Source organism: Anomaloglossus baeobatrachus, chromosome 5, assembly GCF_048569485.1.
Source record: "Anomaloglossus baeobatrachus isolate aAnoBae1 chromosome 5, aAnoBae1.hap1, whole genome shotgun sequence".
Classification (NCBI taxonomy): Eukaryota; Metazoa; Chordata; class Amphibia; order Anura; family Aromobatidae; genus Anomaloglossus; species Anomaloglossus baeobatrachus.
In genome coordinates, this window is record NC_134357.1 from 195,871,852 (window position 1) to 195,898,820 (window position 26,969).

Consider the following 26,969-nt stretch of genomic DNA (forward strand, 5'->3'; position numbering starts at 1 on the left):
TCTTTGGATTGTGTCTGTGTGTGCCACACTATGCATGGAGAACAGAAAGAACAGAAGAGAACTATCTGAGGACTTTAGAACCAAAATTGTTGAAAAATGTCAACAATCTCAAGGTTACAAGTCCATCTCCAGAGAGAGTGTAAGCCAAAAGTGTTCAGGGAATGCGTCTTGTGTACACATGAAACTAAGATATGGCTTTTTGGTAAAGCACATTATTCTACTGTTTGCTGAAAATGGAATCAGGTCTACAAAGAAAAGAACACAGTACCTACAGTCAAATATGGTGGAGGTGCAAAGATGTTTTGGGGTTGTTTTGGTGCCTCTGGCACTGAGTGTCTTGAATGTGTGCAAGCTATCATGAAATTTGAAGATTAAAGATTTTGCGTCACAATGTATTTCCCAGTGTCAGAAAGTTGGGTTTGTTTCCTAGGTCATGGGTCTTCCAGCAGAACACTGACCCCAATCATACTTCAAGAAGCACATAGAAATGGATGGAAAGAAAGAGCTGAAGAGTTCTGAAGTGTTCAGCAATGAATTTGGATCTTAATGCCATTGAACACCTGTGGAGAGATCTTAAAATTGATGTTCGGAGAAGGCATCTTCAGATATAAGAGACTTGGAGCATTTTGCAAAAGAGTGATCAAAATTCCAGTTGAAAGGCACAAAATGCTTATAGATGGTTACAGGACACAATTGTTTACAGTTATTTATTCCAAAGTGTGTGCAACCAAATATTATGTTGAGGTTCCAACAATTTTGTCCAGCTCATATTTGGGGGGTGTGATAAATTATGTCAAAATTTCCTTTTTTTCTATGTTTTCTTTTGTGTTGTATCAATATACACAAAAGAAATGAACATGTGTATAACAAAATATATGCAATTGCAATAATTTTCTGGGAGAAATACTTCATTTTCTGGATCAAACTGAAGGGTGTCAACACTTTCAGCCATGACTATATGTTATTCTTGAAAGAATGACATTTATTGGACCTGATTGTCATATATATGCAGTAGTCATCCTTTCAGACAGTAATTACATGAGCACTGACCTAGGAATATTGAGTATTTTGATAAAATCTGGTATCATGAAAAAGAGATCATTGCAGCTGTGGTTTTCTTTCTACAGTTTAGAAGCTAAAACCCTATCTGACTGGTTGCAATTGACAACATTGTTTTATTCTTGGCACCTGAATATGAGATCCTGACATTAAGCTTTTCTGATATGCCACATGATTTTTTATCATGTGCCATTACTTCCCTAGTTGCATTGGAGTCCTCACAGCTAGTCCCTCCTTCACTACCTAACACCAACTGCTTATTTTTAACCATATTCACACAAAGCCAATCTACCAGCAACCCCTGACTTGCTAATAATTGATTTGCTGTTTTGTTATAACTAACTTGTCCCCACCCTTATGTTTTGACCCTTTGTTAATTTCTTACCTCTATTTTATGTTTATTACTATTATTCATTTATTTGTCTGAACCTAACACAGCTGGTTATTTCTGCTTTTTCAAAAATCATGTACTATACTTACATACCTCTCCACAACTCTTCCTGAGTCTGTATAAAATGTTTTTGGTTTTTTTTATTAATTATATTTTATATGGTTTTAGCATTATAACAAATCTAAATTTCTATGGTGACCAAGTAAATATAAACAATAAAAAGGTTTTTATTGCATGAAAGATATAAAAGAACAACCATTCTTTATTTATCAAGTGCATTTGTGGGGAAAAAAAGGAACCTACACACAAGCCCCTTGTGATCTGATTCAGCCATCCTATTCCTTTAATCTGTGCCAACTTAAAAAAAAGTGCATTACAGTCCACATTCAGGCTACGATTACTGGCCTAACCGCCTGATCAACGGCCCAACCACAAGGTCACTGGCCTGACCACCAGGTCACCGGCCCAACCACAAGGTCACCGGCCTGACCACCTGGTTACCTGCCTGAGCTGAGCAAAGGCCATTAGGTCCATTCTGGAGAGCCGTGGTCAGGCCAGCATTGTGGCCCGAATGTAAAGCGTAAATTATGGTCCTGAAAATACACCTCATGTCCGCAGAATCAGACAACAAAGGATTTGTTTGCAGTCTGTTACAATGAAACATAGGTTTTCTTAGACGCTATGGAAACAAAATGGTTGGAAAATTTGCAAAGTTGCCTAATCTTATCTATTAATCCAGATTCTCATTTCCATAGCTGTTAATGATTTATAGGGGGGATATGCTTGTGAATTTACTAGTTCTAGTAAACACATGCTTTATTAGCCCTGTGTAGTAAAGAAGGGAGATATGGTGGAGAGGTATGAACTAGTAGTTTTGCACAAAGGTTTTGTTTATAGCATTTGTGTCTATTTTAGTTATTTGTTTTTAATTAAGTTATTTTTACTTTATATAATTTGAATGGGGGAGGGTGATGTCTTGGTGTCCACAAATTTCTTATCAATATATTTGATTGGAAATCTATATTTTTTTTCTTGTTGTTTGCAGAAGCAGAAAGCGGTATGGCTTTCAACATTAACTGTGCCTAACCCTCCTTCACCAAACTTCACCCTAACCTCTCCTCCTCACCTCTGGACTCATAATCAGGAGCTCCCTTCGAAGGAAAACATACACAAAAACTCTGGCTGTCTCCTATTTTTTCATCTGTATACAAATACATACACGCATACATATGTATATATAGATATGCGCATATATACCAAACATATATATGACTGTACATATGTATATATATTTAAAGTATGGATATATTTTTATATACATCTATGGATATGAGAGATACTACAATCAATTCCCAGTTCTTCCTGAAGTTTGTTGACCTACCAGTTATAGATCTAATGTGTGATACTGAAATTTCCTTTAGTATATTGTTAAAGTCTCCCTTCCTGTTTAACCATCTCTCAGATGCATTCTGCGTATATAAGTATATACCTGTAAAAGTGCATGGATACCTACATATATCCCTAAACATATGTATGCAAACATTACACATGCACCTGTATCTGTATGTGTCTGTATATAAATACTGCACGTATATATGTATTTTCCAAAGATGCATATGTACATCCATCAAGATAAGACAAATATGACTAAACTAAGTGTGCTCTCCTCTGCTACCAAAACTCAATGTACTTCAGACCTCCCACTGTCGCTTTAACTTCTTTGCAGGAATCTGGTTAATCCCTTCACTGCCAGCAGGCTAGATCACTGATGGTCACTGGCATCTAGGGGGTTAAAAGCTTCTATTGTCAGTCAATAATGGGAATGATCATTTTCAGGTCTTTGTTCCCCCAGGTGGCACTGTGTGCTTCTGTGGTTCTGTTTCGTGTATGTCTTTGTCATTGTTTGTATTTCACACTGCTCCCCCATCTCTCCCCAGTGTCTCAGTCTTCAGTCAAAAGTGCCATTTGTATATCACAATCTGTTCATTTTCCCTACGTCACTGATTACCTCAGACTATTAAGGGCTTTCCAGGATTAAAAATAAAGGTCTGGTGTTTCTTTCCCCAAAAACGGTGTTATTTAAGGCCTCGGTTTTGTTTACTATTGCAGCTAAACCCCATTGACTTCAATGGGAATGAGTTGTACCACTAGACAACTAAACAAAGGGGGCACCGTTTCTGTAAAAAAAAGAAAGAAAAAAAGGTAGATGCTTTTTCCAAACGCAGATGTTCCCTTTGATCTTTATAAAGCACCGCCCTCCGATAACGACACTTCCCATGTAGAATGCTAATTCACCCTGTTAGTTATGAATGCAGCATATCAAGTTATTAAGTATGTTTTGTTCTTGAAAACAATAACATGTCTTGTTTCTTTATGGGAAAACAGTAGACGAGGTGTAACTGACGTGTATATTGATAAGTTGCCAGTGGCTTACATACCATTGCTCGGCTTTTTCCTAAGCAAATGGTTATATGCAAGTGCGCATATAATCTTTACCCATGTGATATAAGCAGCAACACACTTTTACACAATTCTCAAATTTCTTGTATCAAGTTCAGCTTGTGATCATAGACACAGTACAAACTCTAGATAGGAACATTATTATTATTATTATTTAAGGATATCTATCATCAAAAACTTTCATTTTTTTTGTTTAAATCAAATCCTTAAAAAAAAACCCATATCTTTTTGCAGCTGATAGTAAATAGCTATTATTCTAAGATAGGGCACAATAGGAACCTGTCAGTCAAATTATTAATAACAAACTGCAATATAAGAGCTCCAATATAGGACAAGGGATTTTTTTAAAAATAAGTTTATTTAAAGTGAATAAACAATAATGTAATTTTTTTATTAAAACTACACTTATAATAATGTTAAAATATTATTTACACCGCTCAGTGAGCATTAAAAAAAAATAGAATTTAACTCCAGAATTATATGGAAAATATAGTGCACTATGGCTAAGTGTACACAGCACCTCGGCACTTCTCCAACAGTATAAATCCAGAGTTCTTCCCAATGTATAATGTAACATTGTCAGAGGGTGACCATTCATGAGAGAGAGGTCAAAGGTCTATGCGGTGGCATACTCCTTGTTTAACTGTATAGGAAAGTGTAGCAGACTATTTCTTATAGAGAGGACCAACGTAAAGAGAAATATACCATATACATTTTTTGTAGAATTGGTCACTATGCTGGTTGGACGCCTTGGTCTCCATCCTGGCAGTGCACACTGTTGGCCGCATACCTCCTGAGCATATGCACCTGGCATTGAACACTAACATAATGTGTAGCCAGCTTAAACTCTTTGAATTACATTAGTTAAACAATGTATTATAAATAGCAAAAAATATATACACCTAATTTTTTTTTTTTTACATGAGAGCCTATGTGTGACGGATAGCCCACATATGGTATCAGTCAAAGGCAGCCTTCAAAGCCATCCAAGAAACAAAAGTCTGTGTTAAATGTATTTATGTATTTAAAATAAGAGCCTAAGGATGATGGATTGCCTATAGATGACATCCAGTAGGGGCATTTGTTACAGGCTTCCAGTGAGAAAAAAAGTATACTTACAACACAATGTTTTGTAACAAATCAGCCAATGCAACATGTAAGCTTTTCGTCACATAAACGAGATAGAACATTTTACATTTTATGTCTCATTTTACCTGAGGAAGCAGTTACAATTGTTGTTTTAGGTCAATTAGCAACCAAAATTATTTACATTTGACAAATGTCAGAATAATGAGAGAGAGAATATTTTAAGGCATTTTTATTACTTTTTGTAAAGTAAAACGTTTACATAAACTAACAGTACTATGCCTTTAAACAATATGGGACAGCCCATATGATGATGTCACTTCTTTGGAAGCTTCTGATAGGTTTATTGACAACATATGAGTTAATTAGAGACACATCTGTGGGTGTATTTTAATGCACACCAGAAACACACTGCTTCTTTGTGTAGCATCATGGGAAAGTCAAAAGAAATCAACCAAGATCTCAGGAAGAGAATTGTGGACTTGCACAAGTCTGGTTCATCCTTGGGTGTAATTTCCAGATACCTGAAGGTGCCTCGTTCATCTGTACAGACAATTATATGCAAATACAAACAAGATGGGATTCTATGCTGGTAAGATTGTGTCATTATCCACAGTGAAGCGAGTACTGTATCAACATGGGCTGAAAGGCCACTCTGCCAGAAAGAAGTCATTAGTCAAAAACAGAGTGCATGAGAGAGGGGTGTTTAAGGCTAGGTTCGCATACTGCGTCTTTTTGACGCTGCGTTTTTGTGCGTTTTTGGCCGCTAAAAACGCACAAAAATGCACCTGCGTCGAAAAACACGCATCAAAAAACGCATGCGTTTTTGCCGCGATTTGGTGCGTTTTTGGCTGCGTTTTGCTGCGTTTTTGATCTCTGCGTTTTGCTGCGTTTTTCCAATGCATTGCATGAGGGGAAAACGCAGAAAAATGCAGGAAAGAACTGACATGTCCATTTTTTTTTTTAACTCAAAAACGCAGTTAAAAAAACCAGATGTGTGCGGACAGCAAAAATGAAAACTCATAGACTTTGCTGGGGAAGCAAAGTCCTGCAGTTTTAAGGCCAAAAACGCACCCAAAAAACGCGCAAAAACGCCGCGAAAAACGCACTGTGCGCACATAGCCTAATACTGCGCCAAAAGATCACTGGAACAGGATCAATTTGAGATTTGATGTTTGTCTTTCCTGACGGTCCTGAGGAAGGGGGCAGTGGCTCCTGAAACGCGTAGACCTGGATGAAAATAAAGATACATTAATCTAAACATCTGTTCCAGTGATCTTTTGGTGCAGTATTAAACACCCCTCTCTCATGCTCTCTGTTATCAGCCTTTTCGGGTGGCTGCAGCCTTTGATCAGATTCTACATGCGACTACAGTTGTTGTGACTTTCACAACGATATCTGGTGAGTAGTTTCACCCTCCTCCCACCCCTTATATACTAGGGTAAGACCCTATATGCGCTTTCTTTCCACAGCTTTCTTGTCTGAATTAGTCAAAAACAAACATAAAAAAGCCAGATTAATGTTTGCAAACGCGCACGGGAACAAAAACCTTAATTTTTGAAGACATCTCCTGTGGTCTAACGAAAAAAAAATTAAACTGTTTGGCCATAATGATCATTGTTACATTTGGAGAAAAAAGAAGAAGCTTTGAAGCCTAAGAACACTATCCCAACTCTGAAACACAGGTGTAGCAGCATCATGTTGTGGGGTTGTTTTGCTGCAGGAGGGACTGGTGCACTTCATAAAATAGATGGCATAATAAGGAAAGAAGATTATGGGGCAATACTGACGCAACATCTCAAGACATCAGCCACAAACTTAAATCTTGGGCGTAAATGGGTCTTCCAAATGGACAATGACCGACACCATACTGCCAAACTGGTTACAAAGTGGCCTAAGGATAACAAAGTCAATGTTTTGGAGTGGCCCAAATTCCCAAAGCGTTTGACCAAAGAATAACGGTTAAGCGCAATGGTACCAAATATTAATGAAATGTATGTAAATTTTGACTTTGCAGAAAGTAATAAAAATACCTTAAAACATTTTCTCTTTCTCATTATTCTGGTATTTGGCAAATATAAATAATTTTGGTTACTAATTGACCTAAAAAGCAAAAGGTGTTTTTTTATTTCATGTCAGAAAGTGAGAAAAACCTGCAGATGTGTCTTTTTACATAGTGTATTTAAACTTCTGGTTTCAACTGTATATACATTGATACACACTTAGACTAATAAAATTCCACTATTCACCAATCATCTGAGTTGCGTATATAGAATTCTTCACTTTTTAGTACTGCCAACCTTTCTTTTACAAATTGTTTGTATCAATGAGGGACAAGAGGAGGCCTCTAATGACCCTTAATGAAGGTGACTGCATACAATTATTAATATTGGATGCATACTTTAGTTTCTGCATTTATTACACAATCTAAAAAAACATGTTTGTTCAATACAAAGGACTGACACATGACCTATTCCTTCAGAACCTATATAAAGGACCAGAGGGCACTTATTACTGGTGGTACCAGACAATCTAGTGATAGAAAATGTATAATTGGAGGAGAAAGGTTTAATTTCAAGGACCAAAGTTTTTTTTTCAGCCTATATAGCTATGTAAATAAGTATTCAAGTGTTCAATTTAGTCTTTTTCTCTATAAGGAGTACAATTGTTAAGACTTAAGGCCACTTTACACGCTGCGATATCGTGACATATCACTAGCATGGGTACCCGCCCCGATCGGTTGTGCGACATGGGCAAATCGCTGCCCGTGGTGCACAACATCGCCCAGACCCATCACAGTACTTACCTGCCCTGCGACGTCGCTGTGACCAGCGAACCGCCTCCTTTCTAAGGGGGCGGTTCGTTCAGCGTCACAGCGTCGTCACAGCAGTGTCACTGAACCGCCGCCCAGTAAAAGCGGAGGGGCGGAGATGAGCGGGACGTAACATCCCGCCCACCTCCTTCCTTCCGCATTGCGGGCGGGAGGCAGGTAAGGAGAGGTTCCTCGTTCCTGCGGTGTCACACACAGCGATGTGTGCTGCCGCAGGAACGAGGAACAACTTCGTTACTGCTGCAGCAACGATATTAGAGAATGGACCCCCATGTCACCCATGAGCGATTTTGCACGTTTTTGCAACAATGCAAAATCGCTCAAAGGTGTCACACGCAACGGTATCGCTAAAGCGACCGGATGTGCGTCACAAATTCCGTGACTCCAACGAGATCGCTTGAGCGATGTCGCAGCGTGTAAAGCGGCCTTTACTGTCCTATAAGGTGCTCTTTTGTAGTGTTTTTTTCTTGCCCACAACCACCAAGTCAATAGGTCTATTTCTGATGGAGACTATTTATGTCAGGGTTCTTAGTCAAAGCATCAGGACCCCACAGTTATGTGATAAAAATAGAATAAATGAATAAATATAAAATAATCTTAGGTAGAACACTACATCAGAAATCGAGGTACTTGTTGATATTTCATTGTGAGCAAAACATATTTTTCTATAGAGAACTATCATTAACTGCAACAAAAAACCACATTATAGTCCAATCCTAATGAATGGCTTACAGTTGTTTGGGATCTTATATGTAGTGAACATCAGAAGTAGATATACATAATACTAATATCGTATGTTGATGCTAGTAGCCATTTTGCTGTATGAAGTGGAATACTTGCTTTATTTGCTCATTTTGATTAGTTGATTAAAAAAATTGGGGATTTCAATATTAGTAAAAACAAAGTAAAAACATACTACCCATTTCTTCTTTATTTTAAAAAAGTTATGTGATTTCCAAATTGTCAAATTTCCAAATTTCACTGGCAAAATTAAACTACTGATAATAAGATCTGTAAAATAACAAAATAAACATGACTTTCTTGCTGAAGTCCTTGGTAATCCAGTGCTGCCTCTACACTTCTTCCCACTGGCATCAACTGTCATGCTGAAGTAGACAAAACAAGACTGCTAACTGTCATTAGTAGTCCATGCACGGACCCCGAACATGGACTTCTCAGAGAACTGTTAATGTTCGGGTTTTGCCACCTAGATAAAAAAAAGTAAGGACAATGGGGATTAAAGCAAGTCAATTATACTTACTGTGTTTTCATGCAGCTGTCACACTGCTTCCGGGTCCACTCATTAAATCTCATGAATATTCACTTTGTTCTCCGCCCACCCTCTGTGACAGCATCTGTGATTAATTTCAGTCAGAGTGCTGGTGTCTGGGATTGGTTGCCCTCACACTAGCTGTCTGGGTCCCCAAAGTGGACTGTAAAAAGAAATGAATAATTTAAAAAGATGGCATAGTATCCCCCATATTTTGATACCCAGCACAGATAAGGGAGACAGAAGGAGGCTACAGCCCCCAGCTGTGTGTGTTATATTGGCTGTGTATCAAAATACAGAGCTTTTTTTTTTTTTAAATATTATTTATAGAAATAATTAAAAAAAAACAAAACAGCGTGCAGTCCCTCTCAATTTTGATACCCAGCTAAGAAAAAGCAGACAGCTCTGGGATTAGTTTTCTCAGGCTGTGGAAGCCCACAGACATTTTGTCCTCCCCAGCCTAAAAATGTATGAGACCCCCATATTTAATTGTGTGAGTAAAAAAACACCCTCTTTCTTCAATTTATTAACCTCGAAAACACCCCTGCAGCTCCGACGTAATCCAAAGACATGACTTCCCACGATGATCCCACCTCTGCTACATCATGAGGTGACAATGTGCGGTCACATGAGAAAACACGACAGATTACAGTGGCATCAGGGACACACTGAGGGAGTCGGAGCTGTTTTTGATGCATTTTTCTGCCAGGAGATGCAGGTTTGGTACAGAAATGTCTGCAACCAAATACTCAATTTACGCACATAGTCGTAATCTGGCATTGAGTTCAATGACTTCACTTGAGGTCACAGCTGAGGTTCCCACGGTACCTCAGCTGTGACCTCAAGTGAACTCAATCCTGAATTACCGGGATTCATCATGAAGTTCAATGCTGCTGGATTACCAGATTATTGACTTTAATGGTGCCAGTTAATCAGATAACTCATTGAACTCATTGCTGGATTACCAGATTTAAGTTCAACGAGTTCTCCTCAGGTGAGTTCACCTGAGGTCAGAGCCAGGGTACCATGGGAACAGCTAGCTGTAACCTCAGGTGAACTCACTGATGTCACCGCTCACACAGCTAAGGCACTGTCAGTCTGTCCCTATGGCCACAGTGATTGATCACGTTTTCTAATGTGACCACGCACTGCAATCTCAGGATGTATCAGAGTCAGGATCGTTGTGTGACATAGTGATGTGGATTACATGGGACCTGCAGTGATGCTTAGGTGGGTTCACATTTGAGAATGAGGATGTTTTTGTTTGTTTTTTAAATAAACGCTTTTTTCTGTATTTTGTGTTTATTCCTTTTTACTTACACAATTAGTAATGAGGAGGTCTCATAGGTCCCAATCCATTACTAACCTCAGGCTTGTTACAACTGGGATTTTTTGACAAATTACAGCTGTCATTATCATTGCACCAGGGCAATTGATATGAGCCGGGTAAGCACCATGATTGGTGCCAGTTCTGAGGTGGCTATGTGCTGCTAATTTTAAGTTGGGTAGGGCTCAATAACCATAGGCCTCCCTAGCCTGAAAATACCGATCCCCAGCTGTCTGATTTATCTTGGCTGGATATCAAAATTGAAGGGGACTGCATGCCGTTTTTTGAAATTATTTGTTTAAATAATTAAGAAAAAAGCCTTGTGGGGTCCTTTTCATTTTGATACGCAGCCAAGATAATGCACAAAGCTAGGGTATGAAGCCTCCAGCTGTCTGCTGTATCTACCCTAGGTATCAAAACATGAGGGACCCTACTCCATTTTTTCCAATTATTTATTTATTTTTACACTCCACTTTGGGAACCCAGAAAGCTAATTTGAGGGCAACCAATCACAGATGTCGTCACACTAGCAGTCTGACTGCAACCAATCCCAAACGCTGTCACAGAGGGCAGGCGAGGGAAGTAGTTTTCATGAGATTTAATGAGCAGACCAGGAAACAATGTGACAGCCACGTGGAAATTCAGCAGTAGTATTGTCCTGCTGTCTGGGGTTAAGTTCAGGTCAAGTATGCTCTCAAACCACACTTTTTTTTTTTTCAAGTCCGGCCAGACCCACTGAACTTGAACATTTGCGGATTCGCCCATCTCTAGTCATTTTACAGTCACGTGTTTTACCGTAGATGTCAGCATCGCCGTCTTATAAACTGAGGCCCTCTTTTTATTAAAGATCTGGAACTTGAAATGAACACTGTCTGTGCACTCATATTAACACACTCAGTAACCACTACAATTAATTGTGGACATTTATGGCATTTCCTTAGAATACTCCAAAAGTTTATGATAGTCGTATGTCCCAATTTTGGGAACACACCCATGTATTGAGGACATTTTTGCTATATTTTTGATATATCCAGATGGAGATTAAACAGACTAGTTATCACACATGATTACTGCTCTTTTCTTTTAAAGAGCTTGCCTACTACTTGTACATTGATGGCCTATCCTTAGGATAGGTCATCAATGTCTGATCAGCTGCTATCCATCAACTGGCATCCCCTCCTTCCAGCTGTTCTCGGTGCCAACGGCAGCAGCAGGTGGCCAGAAATGCTCAGTTCTGAAGCTGCTCCGTCTTCTGATAGTGGCCACGGCAGGATACTGCACATCCGCCTCCTATTGATTTGAACAGTAGGTGAATGTGCAGTGGGCACGACCACTATCAGAATACAGATCAGCTTCGGAACTGATCATTTCCGCCCACTGGCACCAAGAACAGCTGATCACCTGGGTTGCTGGGTGTAAGACCCCAACCGATCAGACATTGATGACCTTAGCTAAGGATAGGCCATCAATATTAAGGTAGTGGACAACCACTTTAAGTCTGTTGGAGTAATTGAATTTGCTAAGTTTTTCTAGCACCCCGTTGACTTTAATTTGTGTAGGAAATGTCATAAATGTCTATAGTAGGAAGACCCTTTTAAGGCTACATTTTCACATTCACGTGAGTGTTATCATCACCATCATCATCGTCATCGTAGTTGCTTCCTAGTTGCTTCCATTTTTTTTTTTCACTGAAGCAGGCAGAGTGAACTTTCTTTATCCACTGACTCTTAATAATGTGTCAGTTAAAATGGATTAAAAGCGGTTGGAACACTGAAGTACAGAGTCTGTCTTCAGTGTGTCATCCATTTATACTGATCCCCATAGATATTAATGGCCAAGTATGATCCACAAAATGGATGAAAATAGGACATGCTCTGAGTCTCACAGATAGGAGACATGAAGCCATTTTTAAGACTACATTCACATGGCCGTATTTTCAGTCTGACTGCTGTCTGTGAAAACAATTGACAGCACTCAGACAAATGTTAACCAAAAGAGTTATTCAGACGACCATTTTTTCATCGACCGATTATAATCTTAAAAAAAATCACAGCATGCATTTGTCTCCATATTTCATGAGTCACACCCATTCACGTGTATGGGTGTGCAAAAAATATTGGATCCCATTCGGATCACCCATATAGCATAAGATTTTTATGGATATATTGAAATTCTTTAACACATTAAAATGCGGATTTTGGATGAAAATGTAATGATTTTTTATTCGCTAGTGTGAACTTAGCCTAAAGCTGATATATATGGATCAATGAAACTATGGATAAGTGTGCTGTCTGAGAAAAAAACAGACAGTACTAGGATATGTTACATAGATGTGTGAATGTAGCCTTACACTGATATCCACATGTAGATCGTTACTAAGCACTACCACCACGTACTGCTTTTCAGACTTTGAATATAATATACTTTGCCTCGTCCATGCTGAGCCACAAATATATTGTTCTTTTAATGTTCCTGGTGGACAAGTGGTATGTGTAGTGCTAACTTCTCAGATTCTGAGATGCAAGCAACTATTCTTTTTATTTTCAATACCATTGAAGGGTCCTCATTGACCTAACGCTGGTTACGTTTTTCCAAATTCACTGTTGTCATTGCCTGTCCTTGTAACCAGTTAGTGACTTAAAGGGATTATGTGTACAGGTTTTTGCTATGTCATCTGAGGACAATCTGAGATAGCGGTTAAAACTAGGGATCGAATACCTCAAATATACGGCTTCTCGAATATTTGCCGAATAGGTTGCTGCTTTTCGACTATTCGAGAATATTCGATGCGCAACGTAAGTCTATGGGAAACCCGAATAACAACTATTTGGAACTATTCGGGCTTCCCATAGACTTACATTGCACATCGAATATTCGCATAGCAGCGACCTATTCGTCGGATATTCGCGAAGCCGAATATTTGAGGTATTTGATCATCCCTAGTTAAAACACAGAAATAAGAAATGTGTTTTTTTATCACACTGTGTGCTGTTGTTTACGTATAATTAAGGTTTTATCACTAGTTGATTATCACTGGCAGGTCTGGAGCTCTTGCAAGTGCTTGTCCCCTTCTGTGATAAGCAGCTTACTGTCAATAGACTTTGTACATATATATATATATATATATATATATATATATATATATATATATACACACCCCTATAACAAGAAAATAGACAATCACAATATAAAATATATTAATTTTATAATACATAAGCAATAAAAAGCAAGGTATGAAGTAATGAAGGTGGTGCGAAAACTGCACCACAAAGCGGCACAGCAAGGGACAATAGTAAAAAATCAATAGAAAGTGCACAGTAATCAAAGATAAATACACCAAACAATATGTAACCTAGTAAGTGTGTGCTATAGCAACAAAAGGGTGATAACAGAGAACAATAAATAGGCAGAGCACAATTTATATGTAATATGTAAGAATGGTAAATGGTGGTGACCACTCCCCCCTGATGAAGACTACACGCCGAAACACGTGTAGGGTCCTGGTATCGGCATGGCAATAGTGGGACATGCCTTCAGGTAAACACTTGTTCATTTAAATATTTACCATCATTATATATCATTGTGATCTGCCTGTTTATTGTTCTGTTATCATATTGTTTGGTGTATTTATCTTTGATTAATTATCTTTGTATTACTCTGCACTTTGTTGACACTACTTATACTGATATATATATATATATATGTATATATATATAATTTTGTACTTTATACAGTTTATATACGCCCAATTTTGGGAATATATTTTTATATATTATATCATATATTTATCATATCTTGTGGTCAGCACTTTGCAGCACTATCAGGCTGGTTTCTATTTAGTGACTAGCTCGTCTTGTAGTTGGTATTTCACTCGATTACACATTTTGATATACAGATACTCATTAATTATTTGAGTGTGCACAATCCTTGATTAATATCTCATATATTTTATTGTAGTAATTTAGTATTTATTGGCTTTTTTTACTCTCCTTGTTATTACATTTGTATTATTGTGCACATACTATATGCAAATACATATTTTTGGTGGTGCTTTTCACTGCCATTTGAGATATTTTTCTATTGATATTTTTCTATTGTCCCTTGCTGTGCCGTTTTGTGGTGCTGTTTTTGCACATCTTCAATACTTCGTACCTTGCTTTTTATTTATTATGTATTAATAAACTTTATATAATTTATATTGTGTATTGGCTATTTTCTTGTTATAGGGGTATATACGTTTGGTTCTAATAGCCTTTTTCCCTTTGATTATATGGGGAGTACAGTAGTGCATTGTCACCATTAGATATTACGTTCCATATCCCCTTGTGTGACACAATTTTGGTGTTATTTGTACATATAGAGCTTGGTGTGGGCAGTTTAGCTTTCTCAACTCTGCCTCATCCTTCAGCTAAGAACTCTGTCACAAACAGCTGCACCCAGGAAACTTAAGTGATATATCTTTGGATTCAGGATCCCTTTTCCCACATTATGGTGCTTTCAGATGAGGTAGCAAAAAACTGGTAACAGATTCCCTTTAACACATGTAGGGAGACCAAAGTGTATACTTTCAGTTCATAATGTCTAAGTGTCACATTGACATTTTGTTGATAAACTTATATATTAAGCAGTCTTTAACATTTAGTGAAATTGTTCCCATCCCTGATGATTCCTTTGCAAGCTTTCTATTTTCTGGTAACTAAGTGGTACTATCAGGTGATTTATTGGTTTAGAGCTATTCTGTTGGTAATTGAGGAGTGATATACCGTAGTTGGTACCTAGTATCCAGGACACTTTTAAGACCAAAGTAGCATCTATTTTCCCTTTAATAGAGAAGTTATGTAAGGTGACACTTCATGGCCTCATGTCAGTTGCTCACCTTACCAAGGTAATTTTCCTTGACCGATTCCTTTCTGAAGGCTTGCTATTCAAATTGTTTCCATCTCATTAATTAGCCTTTGTCTTAAACTTAATCTGTTTTGCCATCAGCTTGATTAATTTTAGAGAGCGGGCTGCTTTCTTGCCCATCTCTGTGGTTTGTCTTGTCTGTGTGCAGTGTTTTATCGGTCTTCATCTGTTTGTCCTTTCTTATTGGTGTGGTTTGGGATTCTCCACCAGAAACTTCCTGCAAGTTTGATAACTGCAGAGAAGTTATTGCAACAAAGGGAGTTGCATTATGAAGCTTTTTCATTTGTAATTGCATGATTTGTTCATGTGGAGTGCTTAAAAAGCAAAACTGTGGCGGCTAATGAGGAGGTGTCAGATATGCAGGACTGCCACGTGTCTGCTGCAGCATGGGTTATTCACTACTGCTGGTCGCCAGTTAGAATTGAACATTGGTTATCGCTAACATCTATTAATTAAAGGTTTATGTTGCATTCTGAATGTAAGTGAAATTCCGGAAGCTGGTTTGTGATATTTATATAAACAGTCTAACAACAACTAATACGGTGAATGACATAAAAATCAATCCTAAAAGATTAAATTTAGTATAAACTACAGAAAACAAGAATAAAACAATTTAATTTCACCAAATATATTTCTGCAAAATAACATTCGAGATTCATTTAATCATCTGTTAAATTTGTGAAGTGAAGTGGACACAGATTTCTGTTCTGCTAGAACGTTCAGAAATCGTGCGGTCTTCACATCAGAGACTGAGCCTTTCTGAAGCACGTACCGGTCTGTAGAGATGACTTTTTAGCTTGTGCGGGGTATACTTCAGGCATATTAGTCAGCAATTATCTCATTATTACAGAGCAGGTTCTAATGAAATGTAAAACCCCTATTAAGTGATATAGTATGTCCTCACCAGGCCATGTAAGTTACAATTAGTTTCTGGTGAAGTTTTCTTATGTTAAAGCCCCTACAGTAAAGCAAATATGTGAAACTACTATTTTTCGTTTACACATGATATTTGCCAAGAAAGTTGAATGTGTTTAATCAGAAAAACAATAGATTAGAGAATTATTATATTTGATTGTAGATGTATAATTTTTTAGAAGTAGGTGGCCACACAAGTTTACAGATCAGTACTACACAGGTCTTCGGTACATGCGTGTATTCATGGATTGGCTCTCCATGACTGAGCAGTTGGACACATGCACCTTCCAGGCTGATGTAGTGAAACGCAAGACATATTTGTCAGATGAACGTCAGGCATTAGGATGGATGAATCTGGGTTTGTTAGTTGCAAGTATTAGGGCTTTTGACCCAATATGTATATTTCAACTATGGAGAAAATGTCATGCTTTGCTCTACTCATACTTTGCCTTATTTCTTCCTATTCTGGCACAATCCTGAGACCCTCAGGGGTTTCACTGTTGCTAATCAAATAATGATTGTGCTCATCTTGCCCACATTTGATACAGAAAGTTTAACCTAAACTGTGTTGGCTTTGGTTCTTCGGCACATGGTCACTTCTTGCTACTTTAGCACAGCAATGATTGATTTGGTCTGATTCTGATCACTGAAGTTATCCAGCTGCTTTTGCTGAGATTAAGTCTAGGTAACCCGGCCAGTGTAGACAAATGCTGCCTGAAGTGTCCAGTCTAGCCCATTCAGTCTTGGCTTCTAGTCTGATATATTTCTATATTGCTTTCTTTTGTGTGATATGGGGGCTCCTGGACTTTGCTTACTGCCTTGGATTTGTGTTTGGATTTCTCTGCTATGAGTTGTTGCTCTACAGTCTACAGTGAGCTTCTGCACTCACCCTTGGCTACTTTCCTGCCTTGCCAATAGAATACTGGAAGTTTAGGTTTTTTTCAGCTGGCTCTAATTCTGGCTTTTTCTAAACACATGTTTATATTGTGCCCTGTAGTTGTTAGTAACATATGGTGGCATTGTAGCTAAATGTAAACAGCACCTAACTAGTTTTATTCACAAAGTTTTGCATCTAAGTGAAAGCCTCATGCTGCATGGCAGGAAAAAGGGTCGTAGACAAATTTTCATAAGTTGGCTTTCAGTTGAGAGAAATTTTAATGTTGATTTGTCCCTTTGGCAAATTTCTACAACTGGTAGCCAAAACTAATACCATCATAGAGAGGGCATATTAACCCCTATTGCTTATTTTCATATTACAGCTTAATTTGACCACATCTATTTGAAGATGATAAATGTTTAGTCACCTAGTCTGCATGAACTAAACCTAGCTCTAATAACCAAGAGCCATACGTAATCTAATATGAGTTAAATGAAGTCCAACTGCCTTACTTTCAGAATGCAACATTGTTAAGGCATGTAACGAATGTGCATGCATGTCAAGTTTTGTTTGGCTTGTTGATTTGCAGAAAAGGTAAATAATAAGTATATTGGGTTGTTATAAATTACCTTTTGTTAGCAGGCATGAAAGTAGGGTTAACCCAATAAATCCATTGATTGCTCTTCTCATTTTTACTTTTTCTAACATTGGGCTTGGAATGGGTGGCAAGCACAGTATGCATAAATGTATGCCATTGGTTGCCATTAACATTTTACACCTGCCTTTAAAGCATGGGGACAATGGTACAGAATAACTAGATCATAACATCAACGTTTTATTTTTTGTTTGCTCAGTTTGCATGAATTATAAAAAGATTTTTCCATTCCGCCCACTCCTCCATTCTCCTATCTGCTTATTTGAATCTAATAGGTTTTATAGGAGAATTGTCTAAATATTAGACACTTGGATGCAGGAATAGAACTTTCTCAAGAGGTCAAAGATAACAAAAAAAACACACACAAAAGAAATGTTCCTATATTGAGCATTAAAATCTTAAAAATATATTCCTGGTTTTACTTAATTTGAATAAATGATTACTCAGTGGTCTGGAAAGCTTCCTGTGCTTCCTGTATATATAGTATATCTCTTTTATTACATGCTTATCCAATACAGAGTTTTCCATCTCTTAATGTAGGTTAAGTATCTGACGTATGTGAGTCGGACATGACCATGACCTAGGGGACTGATTCTGGCACAGAATTGGCCTTAGCATGTTGCTTACTAGATGAAAATGAAACCGATACATTTGCTCAGACAGCATTGGCACTTTGTAAATTGTCCTCCGCCATCTTAATGAGCATCCCAGGAAAGATGCAGGATTACCTTGCCTCAGTGAAAAATTGTCAGGCCAATTTATCTTTACACTCAGCGATGAACTGTGATTTAAATAGCTGGTTCTCCCTTTGGACCTGATAGATCTATCAAACTTCTAGAAATGAGAAGAGCTATTTATCATCTGCCAGGATGTCTTGTAGCTCCTTGTCAAATAGATGTGGCAGCCAGACAGACAGCACCTTGTACGGTGCAGCTTAGTGCTGCGGACAGGAGGGAATACATCGCAGAACTTCCCTTATGGAAATGGATGGCATAAAATGGATTGTATGGAAGCATGATACGGCAATGTGCTTTATTGCTAATGGATAAGCTTTTATTGTCTATAACACAGCATCCTTCTACTGTTTATAAGACAGACTGCCGAGGGACAAGTCCAAACATCGGAATATAAATAAATGTGTCTACAGTAGGTCACAAAATATGTGTTGTCCATCAGAACCCCATTACAATGTTATAGAAGTGGAGCCTATTTCTACAAAGACCAATTCTGAATAATCAGAATTACCTGCTAGCTGTCCTGTACCATTTTCTCTTTCAATTTAAGTGGCAGAAGTCCTACATGTGCTATTGCTTGTGTCTATGCCTATGTATCAATACTTATATTGTTACACTAATGAATTGGTGGTGCATCAGTCAGCACTGCATTACACTGTTAAAAGGTAACAGGTAGATTAGGAGTAATATCCACAATTTATGGCACAAAAGTTCATTCATTTCTGAATACATGGTGATATTGAACTTTTCCGCCAATAAGGTTATTTGAGAGATTCTTTGAGGCGGTTATGATTTCATTATACTTTGTTTAATTCTATTGGGTGGTGAAAACAAGACAGCAGTGAACTGTGGTGGAGTCAGATCCTACATAGTAATTTTATATTTATGGCAGCATTTATCAAGTCATTATTATAAACTAACAAATGACATTAGCACAGTGTCCCTGATTTACAGAAAATCTAACCTTTGCACCAGGTACAGAGGTCATGGGGCTTGGGCCTTGGAACCTTAAGGGGCATTCAAATGACACATAATAGTTGGGGAGACCACTATTTTTCACTTTCACCCACAATCTTAAAATGGTTTTCCAGCCACAATATACCCTGCCCAAGTGATTGTATATGTAAAAATAACATACTCACCTAGCTGCACCCACCTGGTCCCAATGCAGGCTTCTTCATAGTCTGTGCAGAGACAGGAAGCGGTGATATCACTGTTCCACCAGCCACTGGACTGCTGTGCTCAGATGACTTTGAGCAGCACGTCATTGGATGTTGCATGTTGAGACACTGCGCAAAGTCACATGACCACTGCAGCTAATCACAGGCCATTGCAGACCAGCGGCTGATACAATAGTAACATCACCGCTTTCTGTCTCTGGGCAGACCACAGAGCTGACTGCACTGGTTCCAGGTGAGTGCTGGTAGTTGAGTATGACTGAGTTTATTATATTTTACATACCTAGTACCCTGGGCAATGTTTTATTTTGCCTGGACAATCCCTTTAAGTTTTACTTCTTTGCACATCAAAAAAATAAGAACTATCTGTCAACTATATAAATTATCTGACAAGATAGAATGGTAAAGAAAACACTATGTAACAAAAACATTTCACTCCTTTCTGCCTACATAAGTCAGAGGTTGTAAAAATGTTTGTTTTAGGTGTGTGTCTCCATTAAAGGGGAGCCTGTCAGCCCAAACTGACAGGATAGACAAAACACATAGCCTTGTAAGGGAAATTACACAGTGCACTGAGCCTTTTGGCCAAAGCAATGGTGCGACAAAAACCCTAATTATCATATTTGATTAATCCTCCAGTTCTGCAGAATGCAGGCTGCAATTATAAAACTACAGGTGCAGTTTGTATTTGAGCTATACTCCCTACAAAGCTATGTACTTATTTTTTACTGTCATTGTGGGCTGATACACTATCTTTAACCACCCTATTTGTGAGATTTGTGACCAGTAAATCCTACAATCACAACATAATTACAAAGCTTTAGTGCCCTCTATAAGTGCGAAAATTGCCTCCTTCTTTGAAAGCTAGAACATAAAAGAGTAATTTAAAGGGGTTTTCTGACCTTATAGAAAGTACAAAATAAATTATGTCTGCATAATAATGCCCCCATAGCTCATAAAGAGCCAGAGTTTATCATTGTCTGGCACAGCCCATGCAGCACAGTCGTTTTGATACGACGTGGGATTGCAGTTGTTGGGATCACCAATATAAAGGATTACGGTTTCACTCCCCTATATTTTTCCTATATTTTGCCTCTATTTACAGCTTCTTGCTGTTTTACAAGGTGTCTTTACAGACAAAACATAAAATGCCCATTTTGACAAGCTGATTATTGGTCAGTGTATGATGTTGACAATAATCAGCTAGTGTAAACCTGCTGCTGATCACCCAACGAATGAGCAAGACATTTATATGTGTGGTGAACAGATCCCTTATGTCAGGATAGAAAAAAATCATTGCCGGCAGCACATGCGCTCCATTTGAACAGATGATGTATTACTTAGGCTAGGTTCACATTTCCGTTGTTTTTCATCAGTCACATGCATTGCTTGACACTTGTGACTGATCCGTTGTATGACGGATGACAAGAATAAGAATTCATTGTCGGACTCCGTTGTAAAATGTGAGAGAGAGAGCGATCAGCTGATCGCTCTCATTAGCCGGTCGCCGGCTTTTGAGAGCAAACAGATGACCTCCTGGCGGCCAGCTAATGAGAGCGATCAGCTGATCGCTCTCATTAGCCGGCTGCCGGGTGATCAGCTGATCGCTCACAGCAGCTGGCCACCGTGTGATCAGCCAATTGCTCACAGCAGCCGGCCACTGGGTGATCAGCCAATCGCTCACAGCAGCCGGCCGCCGGGTGATCATCCGATCGCTCACAGCAGCCGGCCGCCGGGTGAACAGTCGATTGCTCACAGCAGCTGGGTGATCAGCTGATCGCTCACAGAAGGCGGCTGCCGGGCTATCAGATGATCGTTCGGCTGCCGAGTGAGAGCATGCGCAGCGGAATCAAAAGGATTCCGCTGCTCAAAAAACGCTACATGCTGCGTTCCTGTCGTCTGATGGACAGTCGTGCCACCACTGATCAGTCGGGCGGATGATGCAATGCAGCATCATCAGTCACAATCTGCCGCTCATACAAGTATATGGGAACAACGGAATCCGCCAAACGGATTCCGTTGTTTACCAGAGCCGCGGATTGTGATTGTTACAAATTGACGGAAATGTTTACCTAGCCTTACAGAACTATTATATTAGCAATTAATACTCTCATTCATGTTTTGTGAACATTTGTCGATGGGCCAGGAAACCAACACTCGTTAATGGATCCAAATTCGCCTGGGCCTTTAGACATGGCTATTCTACTTGGACTTTGCACAATACAAAGTCTTTGGCCCAGCATATGAAATTTACCTACTTCAAATTCAGAAATATAGGGTGAAGTACGAGGTAAGAGGAGAGATAGCAAGCATAAGGCGCAATGTGCGATTCTCAAAATTTCAGTGAGGAGAAAATAACATTGTTTTCAGAATATGAGATGTCATAAAAGCAGGAGATAAAAACCAGGAGCATGGGCATGTGTCTGCAAATGAGACTGCCCTACAATGACATGTAAACAATGCTTAAACAATAGTGACAAAACATTCTGTATTTTCAACAACTTGAACACAATTTTTGAAGACCAGAAAACCCTTTAAATCAACTCACAATTGATTTAAAAAAATAAATAAAAAAACAAAAATCTAATTTTACTCTGTATTACACATTTATTAAATCAACATTTCATTTTCCACATTAATTCACTAAACCAGGGGTTCAGGAAAAACGTTTAATACATTTAGTCCAGGCTGTGAATTCAGTATGAGATAGTGATTACTTATAGACCTAAAGGTAAAAACAGAGAATACAACCTAGCTCCAAAATGCAGCTTTCACTACTGCTCTTGTTTTTCATGTATTAATTAAATGTACCATTAACCCCTCCCTCTCCAGATCCACACTGGATTGTTACTTTTTTATCTTTTTCAGCTGATTGTAGTCAAGTTTGAATATTGTATGCAGCTCTGGTTCATAAAATAAAATGTGAAGCTGATACTACCATTTTTTTCAATGAGACTCCATTCTAATCACTGGTCCTTAAAATCACAATGACAATAACTGAGTTCATAGGTGAAACAAATTTTGAGACTTCTTTGATGTTAATTTTGAGATCCATTGTAAGCATTGTTTAATATTTGTGTTATAGATATTTGGCATATTTATCCTGCTTTTTTTGCAACCCTAAAAGTGAGCCTGATAACTGATCACTCTCATTGTTGCCAGCTCAGTTATTGTCAATTGTGGCTGTAAAGGGCTCTAGCTGGAGGGGATAATGGGTATGTTCTACCAATGACTGGATGGTTAATGAACTCATAGGGAAGTTCATTTCTAAGCTTGTTTTCACCCCATTTCCACTTGTCCCCAGGATTATTATCAACCCAGGAAACCATGTGAAGATTAAAGAAGGCACGCTTGGATTCTTCATAGCAAGTGATGCCAAGGAAGTTAAACGGTAGGTATAATGCTGTTGTGTTGTTTTTTTTTCATATTGACCTCAATGATGTTGCACCAGAGGATATAGGTTCTTTACATTCTTAAAACAACAAATCTTACAACATGATCATCATGCTCTTTGGTAGATTATCACACTTTCCTGGAGAACTCTGTGGAAATATACTTTTTTGGGCATTTTTGGTGCATTTTTAAAACTGTATTTTATGCTTTTATTATGAGCTTTTTGTGCTAAGCTTTTTCCATCTCATTGGGAAAAACAGCAGTAGTTGGCATACTATATTAAAAAAAACAAAAAAACAATCGCCAAAGGTCAAATAAACGTACGGAAAAAAAGCAGGGTTATGCATGGTGCACTTATTTAAGTTTTGCTATATCTTTATCACTCTGTATTTGACGCATGGAAAGTCCTGAGTTATGCCAATGCTGCAGCATGCCTGTCCATTAGTGTCAGCATTTTTTCCACAACTGACTAAAACCTTTGCATAGTACTGTACTATACTGTTTTCATATATTTTTTTGTATACTTTTCAGTATATCAGTGAATGAAAGTATTAGTTAGAAGTTGTGAAATTTGGAGTTATGGTTCCTTATTAGTGTCTTTTGTTTATGTGTAAGAGCTAATGACGTGCCCACGGGGTACTCGTCACCGGGCTGGTGCGGGGTTTTGGGATGTCACAGCAGCTAGGCCCGTTTCCATGACCCCTGCAGTGTCAATAAAGCGGGTAATGATGATGGGGATGGTAGTTATTCGTGACGCCACCTGTAGTGTGCTGCTGTGAAGCCCCACAGGTGTTGTATCGGTGCATACCTTCAGGGACTCCACGTAGCTGGTGCTGGTCACAGGTAGGGAATCTTCAGTTTTGATCGTGACGCCACTCTCAGTATTGCGGTCAGTGGGGACCGCCACTGCAGGTTAGGGGACGCCTGGGGCTGATGGTGGGTGCAGTCGGATATAGTAGCCTCCTGAGAGTGAGGCAAGCCCCAGGGCCCGGTGTGGGTTTGTAGTACCACAAGTCGCAGAATGACTCAAACACAGTCTAAAAGTCTTTCAATGTGTTTACTCACTGTTGGGGGGGTCACGGTGAGATGCCCGGGTGACACTGTGATAACCAGGTGGAACCAGGAATTCCAGGAGGCCGTTCTGAGGGTAGCTGTCCACTCGCCTTCCTTGCACCCCTTCTGTTTTGGGAGGGTCCTTTGCTTGAAGCGTGGTAGGACCCCTCCAGGGAAGCTGTTACCACCCTGCTCCCCTCTCTCTGGCTCGTCCGCCGGCAGCGTGGCCTTGGTGGGATGGCTTCTGGCCCTATCCCCTTATGGGCCTGCTGATTGCTGCTTGGCCCGAGCGCTGCGTAGTAGTGGTGAGGGCATGGAGTATCCCCACCTGTAGATTGAGCAGCTCTGACTGGTTTGCTGCCTGTACTGGGGATCTAGTTCCCCTTGGGTGCTCGGATACCGGGATCTCCGTACTCAGCCACCCCTCTTTCTCTGGATGCTCTTCAGGCCGACCCACAGTACTCCGTTCTCCTCCGCTTTCGGCTACAGCACTCCTCAGGACCTGTCTGCACGGGAGCTTCTCTGCTCCCCCTCCATACACTTCAACTTCTTCCTCTCGACTCTCCTCTTCCTCTCTCTCTCTGCCCTGCTTCCTAGCAACCAGCCCCTGAACACACCCCCAGCTGGGAATTGAAAGTTAACCTCTTCTGGCTACCCAAGGGTCCCCTCTGGTAATGTGGGAGGCCTGGTCACTATATGTTTGTGTGTGCACCTCATCCTGGCCTTTGGAGATTACCTGGAAGCATTGTTCCCGCATGGGTGCAATACTCTGTGGTGCCTGACCAGGTCAGGGGCGCCACACTGCTAAAATAAATCCGCCGCTGCAAGAGGTTTCCTCTGAGGGCAGTGGTAGTGCAGCCAAGTTGATACAGCTCTCCACAGGCAGAGCTCAGGCCCACAGGGAGGTTGGGGGTAGCAGTCCACTCTAATAAAGGAGCATGGGGCATGGGAAGGACTGGACGACACACCGGTTGCAGTTAAAGTTCATAACTCCCTGAGATGTCACCGCCTTTGGACTGCCGGACTCTGCTGTGATGGGCCCCAGCCGATCTCCTGGCTCTATATGCTGCTGTGCCCCGGGTGCTTGGTGTGGGCCAGAAGACTTGAAGTCCTCTGCCCAGCGGATTCTGCTGGCCAGACTTGCATTGCCCACCAGCCTAGGGCTCCGCACCCTGTTCTGTGCACTCGGTCCTGAGGAAGCTCTCCTTTCAGCGACCGCGTTCTCCCCACGTCTCACTTGTTCCGTGTCTGGCACTATCCAGTGTCAGAATCTAACTGTCTGAGTGTGCGTGTGTCACCTTGCTCCCCGTTGTATAGCTCCACCCCCCCGGGATCCTGAACTAGTGAGCAGAGGGTCCACTACATTAGTGTTGGCCACCCCCCAAGTCTGTACCCTAACCCAGTCCCAGTGAGAGGGCATCTAACCGTGTGTTGTTGTGGCTTGTGGTGGTTTACCGGCGATGACCTCCTCTTTACCCGGAATGAATACTGAACCTCTAGTGAGGTGCAGTACCCTGTGGCAACTGAAGCCTCAGGGGTGCCACACTAACCTATGCACTTAAAGGCTTATTCTCTCCAAGGTCCTATCCCTATATGTAGTAGGCTTAATAATAAAAATATTAGCAAATACCTCCAATTAGAAAAGTAGCACAGTTCTCCTGTTATAGCGATGTCTCTTATTTCATGTGCAGGGCATTACAGCTTAGTCATCCATGGCAACAAAATAACAGTCACTATAAGAGTGAATGTAACAATGAATATCTAAGCTGCAATGCCCTGCACGTGAGGTAAGAGACATTCAAATCAAAAATATACTATATTTCTAATTGGACTCATTTCCTAATATTAATATTATTACATATACTACATATTGGGATAGGATCTTGGAGATGGGAATACCCTTTTAAGTGGAACTAGCTAAACTTTTATTTTATTATTATTTATTATATATTTTATTTTATTTTATTAAGAAGTCCTATGTGAGTCTAAAGCATCTGATGGTATGTACCTAGAGAATTCTATATGGCCCTATAGTATATTTTTATCCGTTGGATTTCATACATGGTGATGTATGAAATCCAACGGATAAAAATGTACTATAGGGCAATATAGAATTCTCTAGGTAGTGTATTACAACTCTGTACAACATAAGGGTTACATACAGCTGTAATAGGGTGATTAGAATGAGTCCGGTCCACAGTGGTCAATAGTTAAGGTCTGTTGTTCAGATATCATATTTCAATTATATTCTCTGTGCTGTTTTTCCACAGTGCATTCTTCTATTGCAAGGCTTGTCATGACGACATCACAGACCCCAAAAGGATAAAGAAATGTGCATGCAAACGACGTGAGTAATACTTTATATCGAAATGTATCTACATTTTTAAACCCCTAATTAAAAATTTGATCAAAGTGCACACCTTAAAGTAGTTTAGTAACAACTTTTAAAATAGTAATTATGGTCCAACCCTACATTGCACTATTTAAATGCATAGAGTGCTCTTGATAAAAGCATATTTAGAAAAAGAAAAATTAAGTAATATAAAAATACATAACAATACACCAGATACTATAATACATTTTAAAAGCAAGTTCCCCTATCTATTTATCTATCCCTCTATCTATCTATCTATCTATCTATCTATCTATCTATCTATCTATCCAGCGTCGGACTCGCTGCCGGAGGAATCTCCTGTAATACCAGGCCTGGATTCAGTTACTTGAGCTCCAGAGTGCAGCCTAGACTGGACCATGAGGGCCGAGTGATTGATTTCCCGGTGATTGCCGTTCAGTTCATGACAGCTGCAGACAGGCCGGTCTGATCTCCGGTGCTCTC

General features: G+C 39.5%; 1 protein-coding gene across 12 annotated transcripts in view; it reads left to right on the forward strand.

The window, feature by feature from the left end:
- The window catches only part of KCNMA1 (potassium calcium-activated channel subfamily M alpha 1), a 1,029,133-nt gene that overhangs the window by 802,062 nt on the left and 200,102 nt on the right, over positions 1–26,969 (forward strand). For 7 of the 12 annotated variants that reach the window (XM_075349081.1, XM_075349079.1, XM_075349082.1 and 4 more), the window contains exons 17-19: positions 2,496–2,507; positions 22,992–23,078; positions 26,404–26,480. In XM_075349081.1, coding sequence (XP_075205196.1) covers positions 2,496–2,507; positions 22,992–23,078; positions 26,404–26,480 — 176 coding nt within the window. The remainder of the gene's footprint in view (positions 1–2,495; positions 2,508–22,991; positions 23,079–26,403; positions 26,481–26,969) is intronic. The other 5 variants (XM_075349080.1, XM_075349083.1, XM_075349088.1 and 2 more) reach the window with 1 other exon arrangement.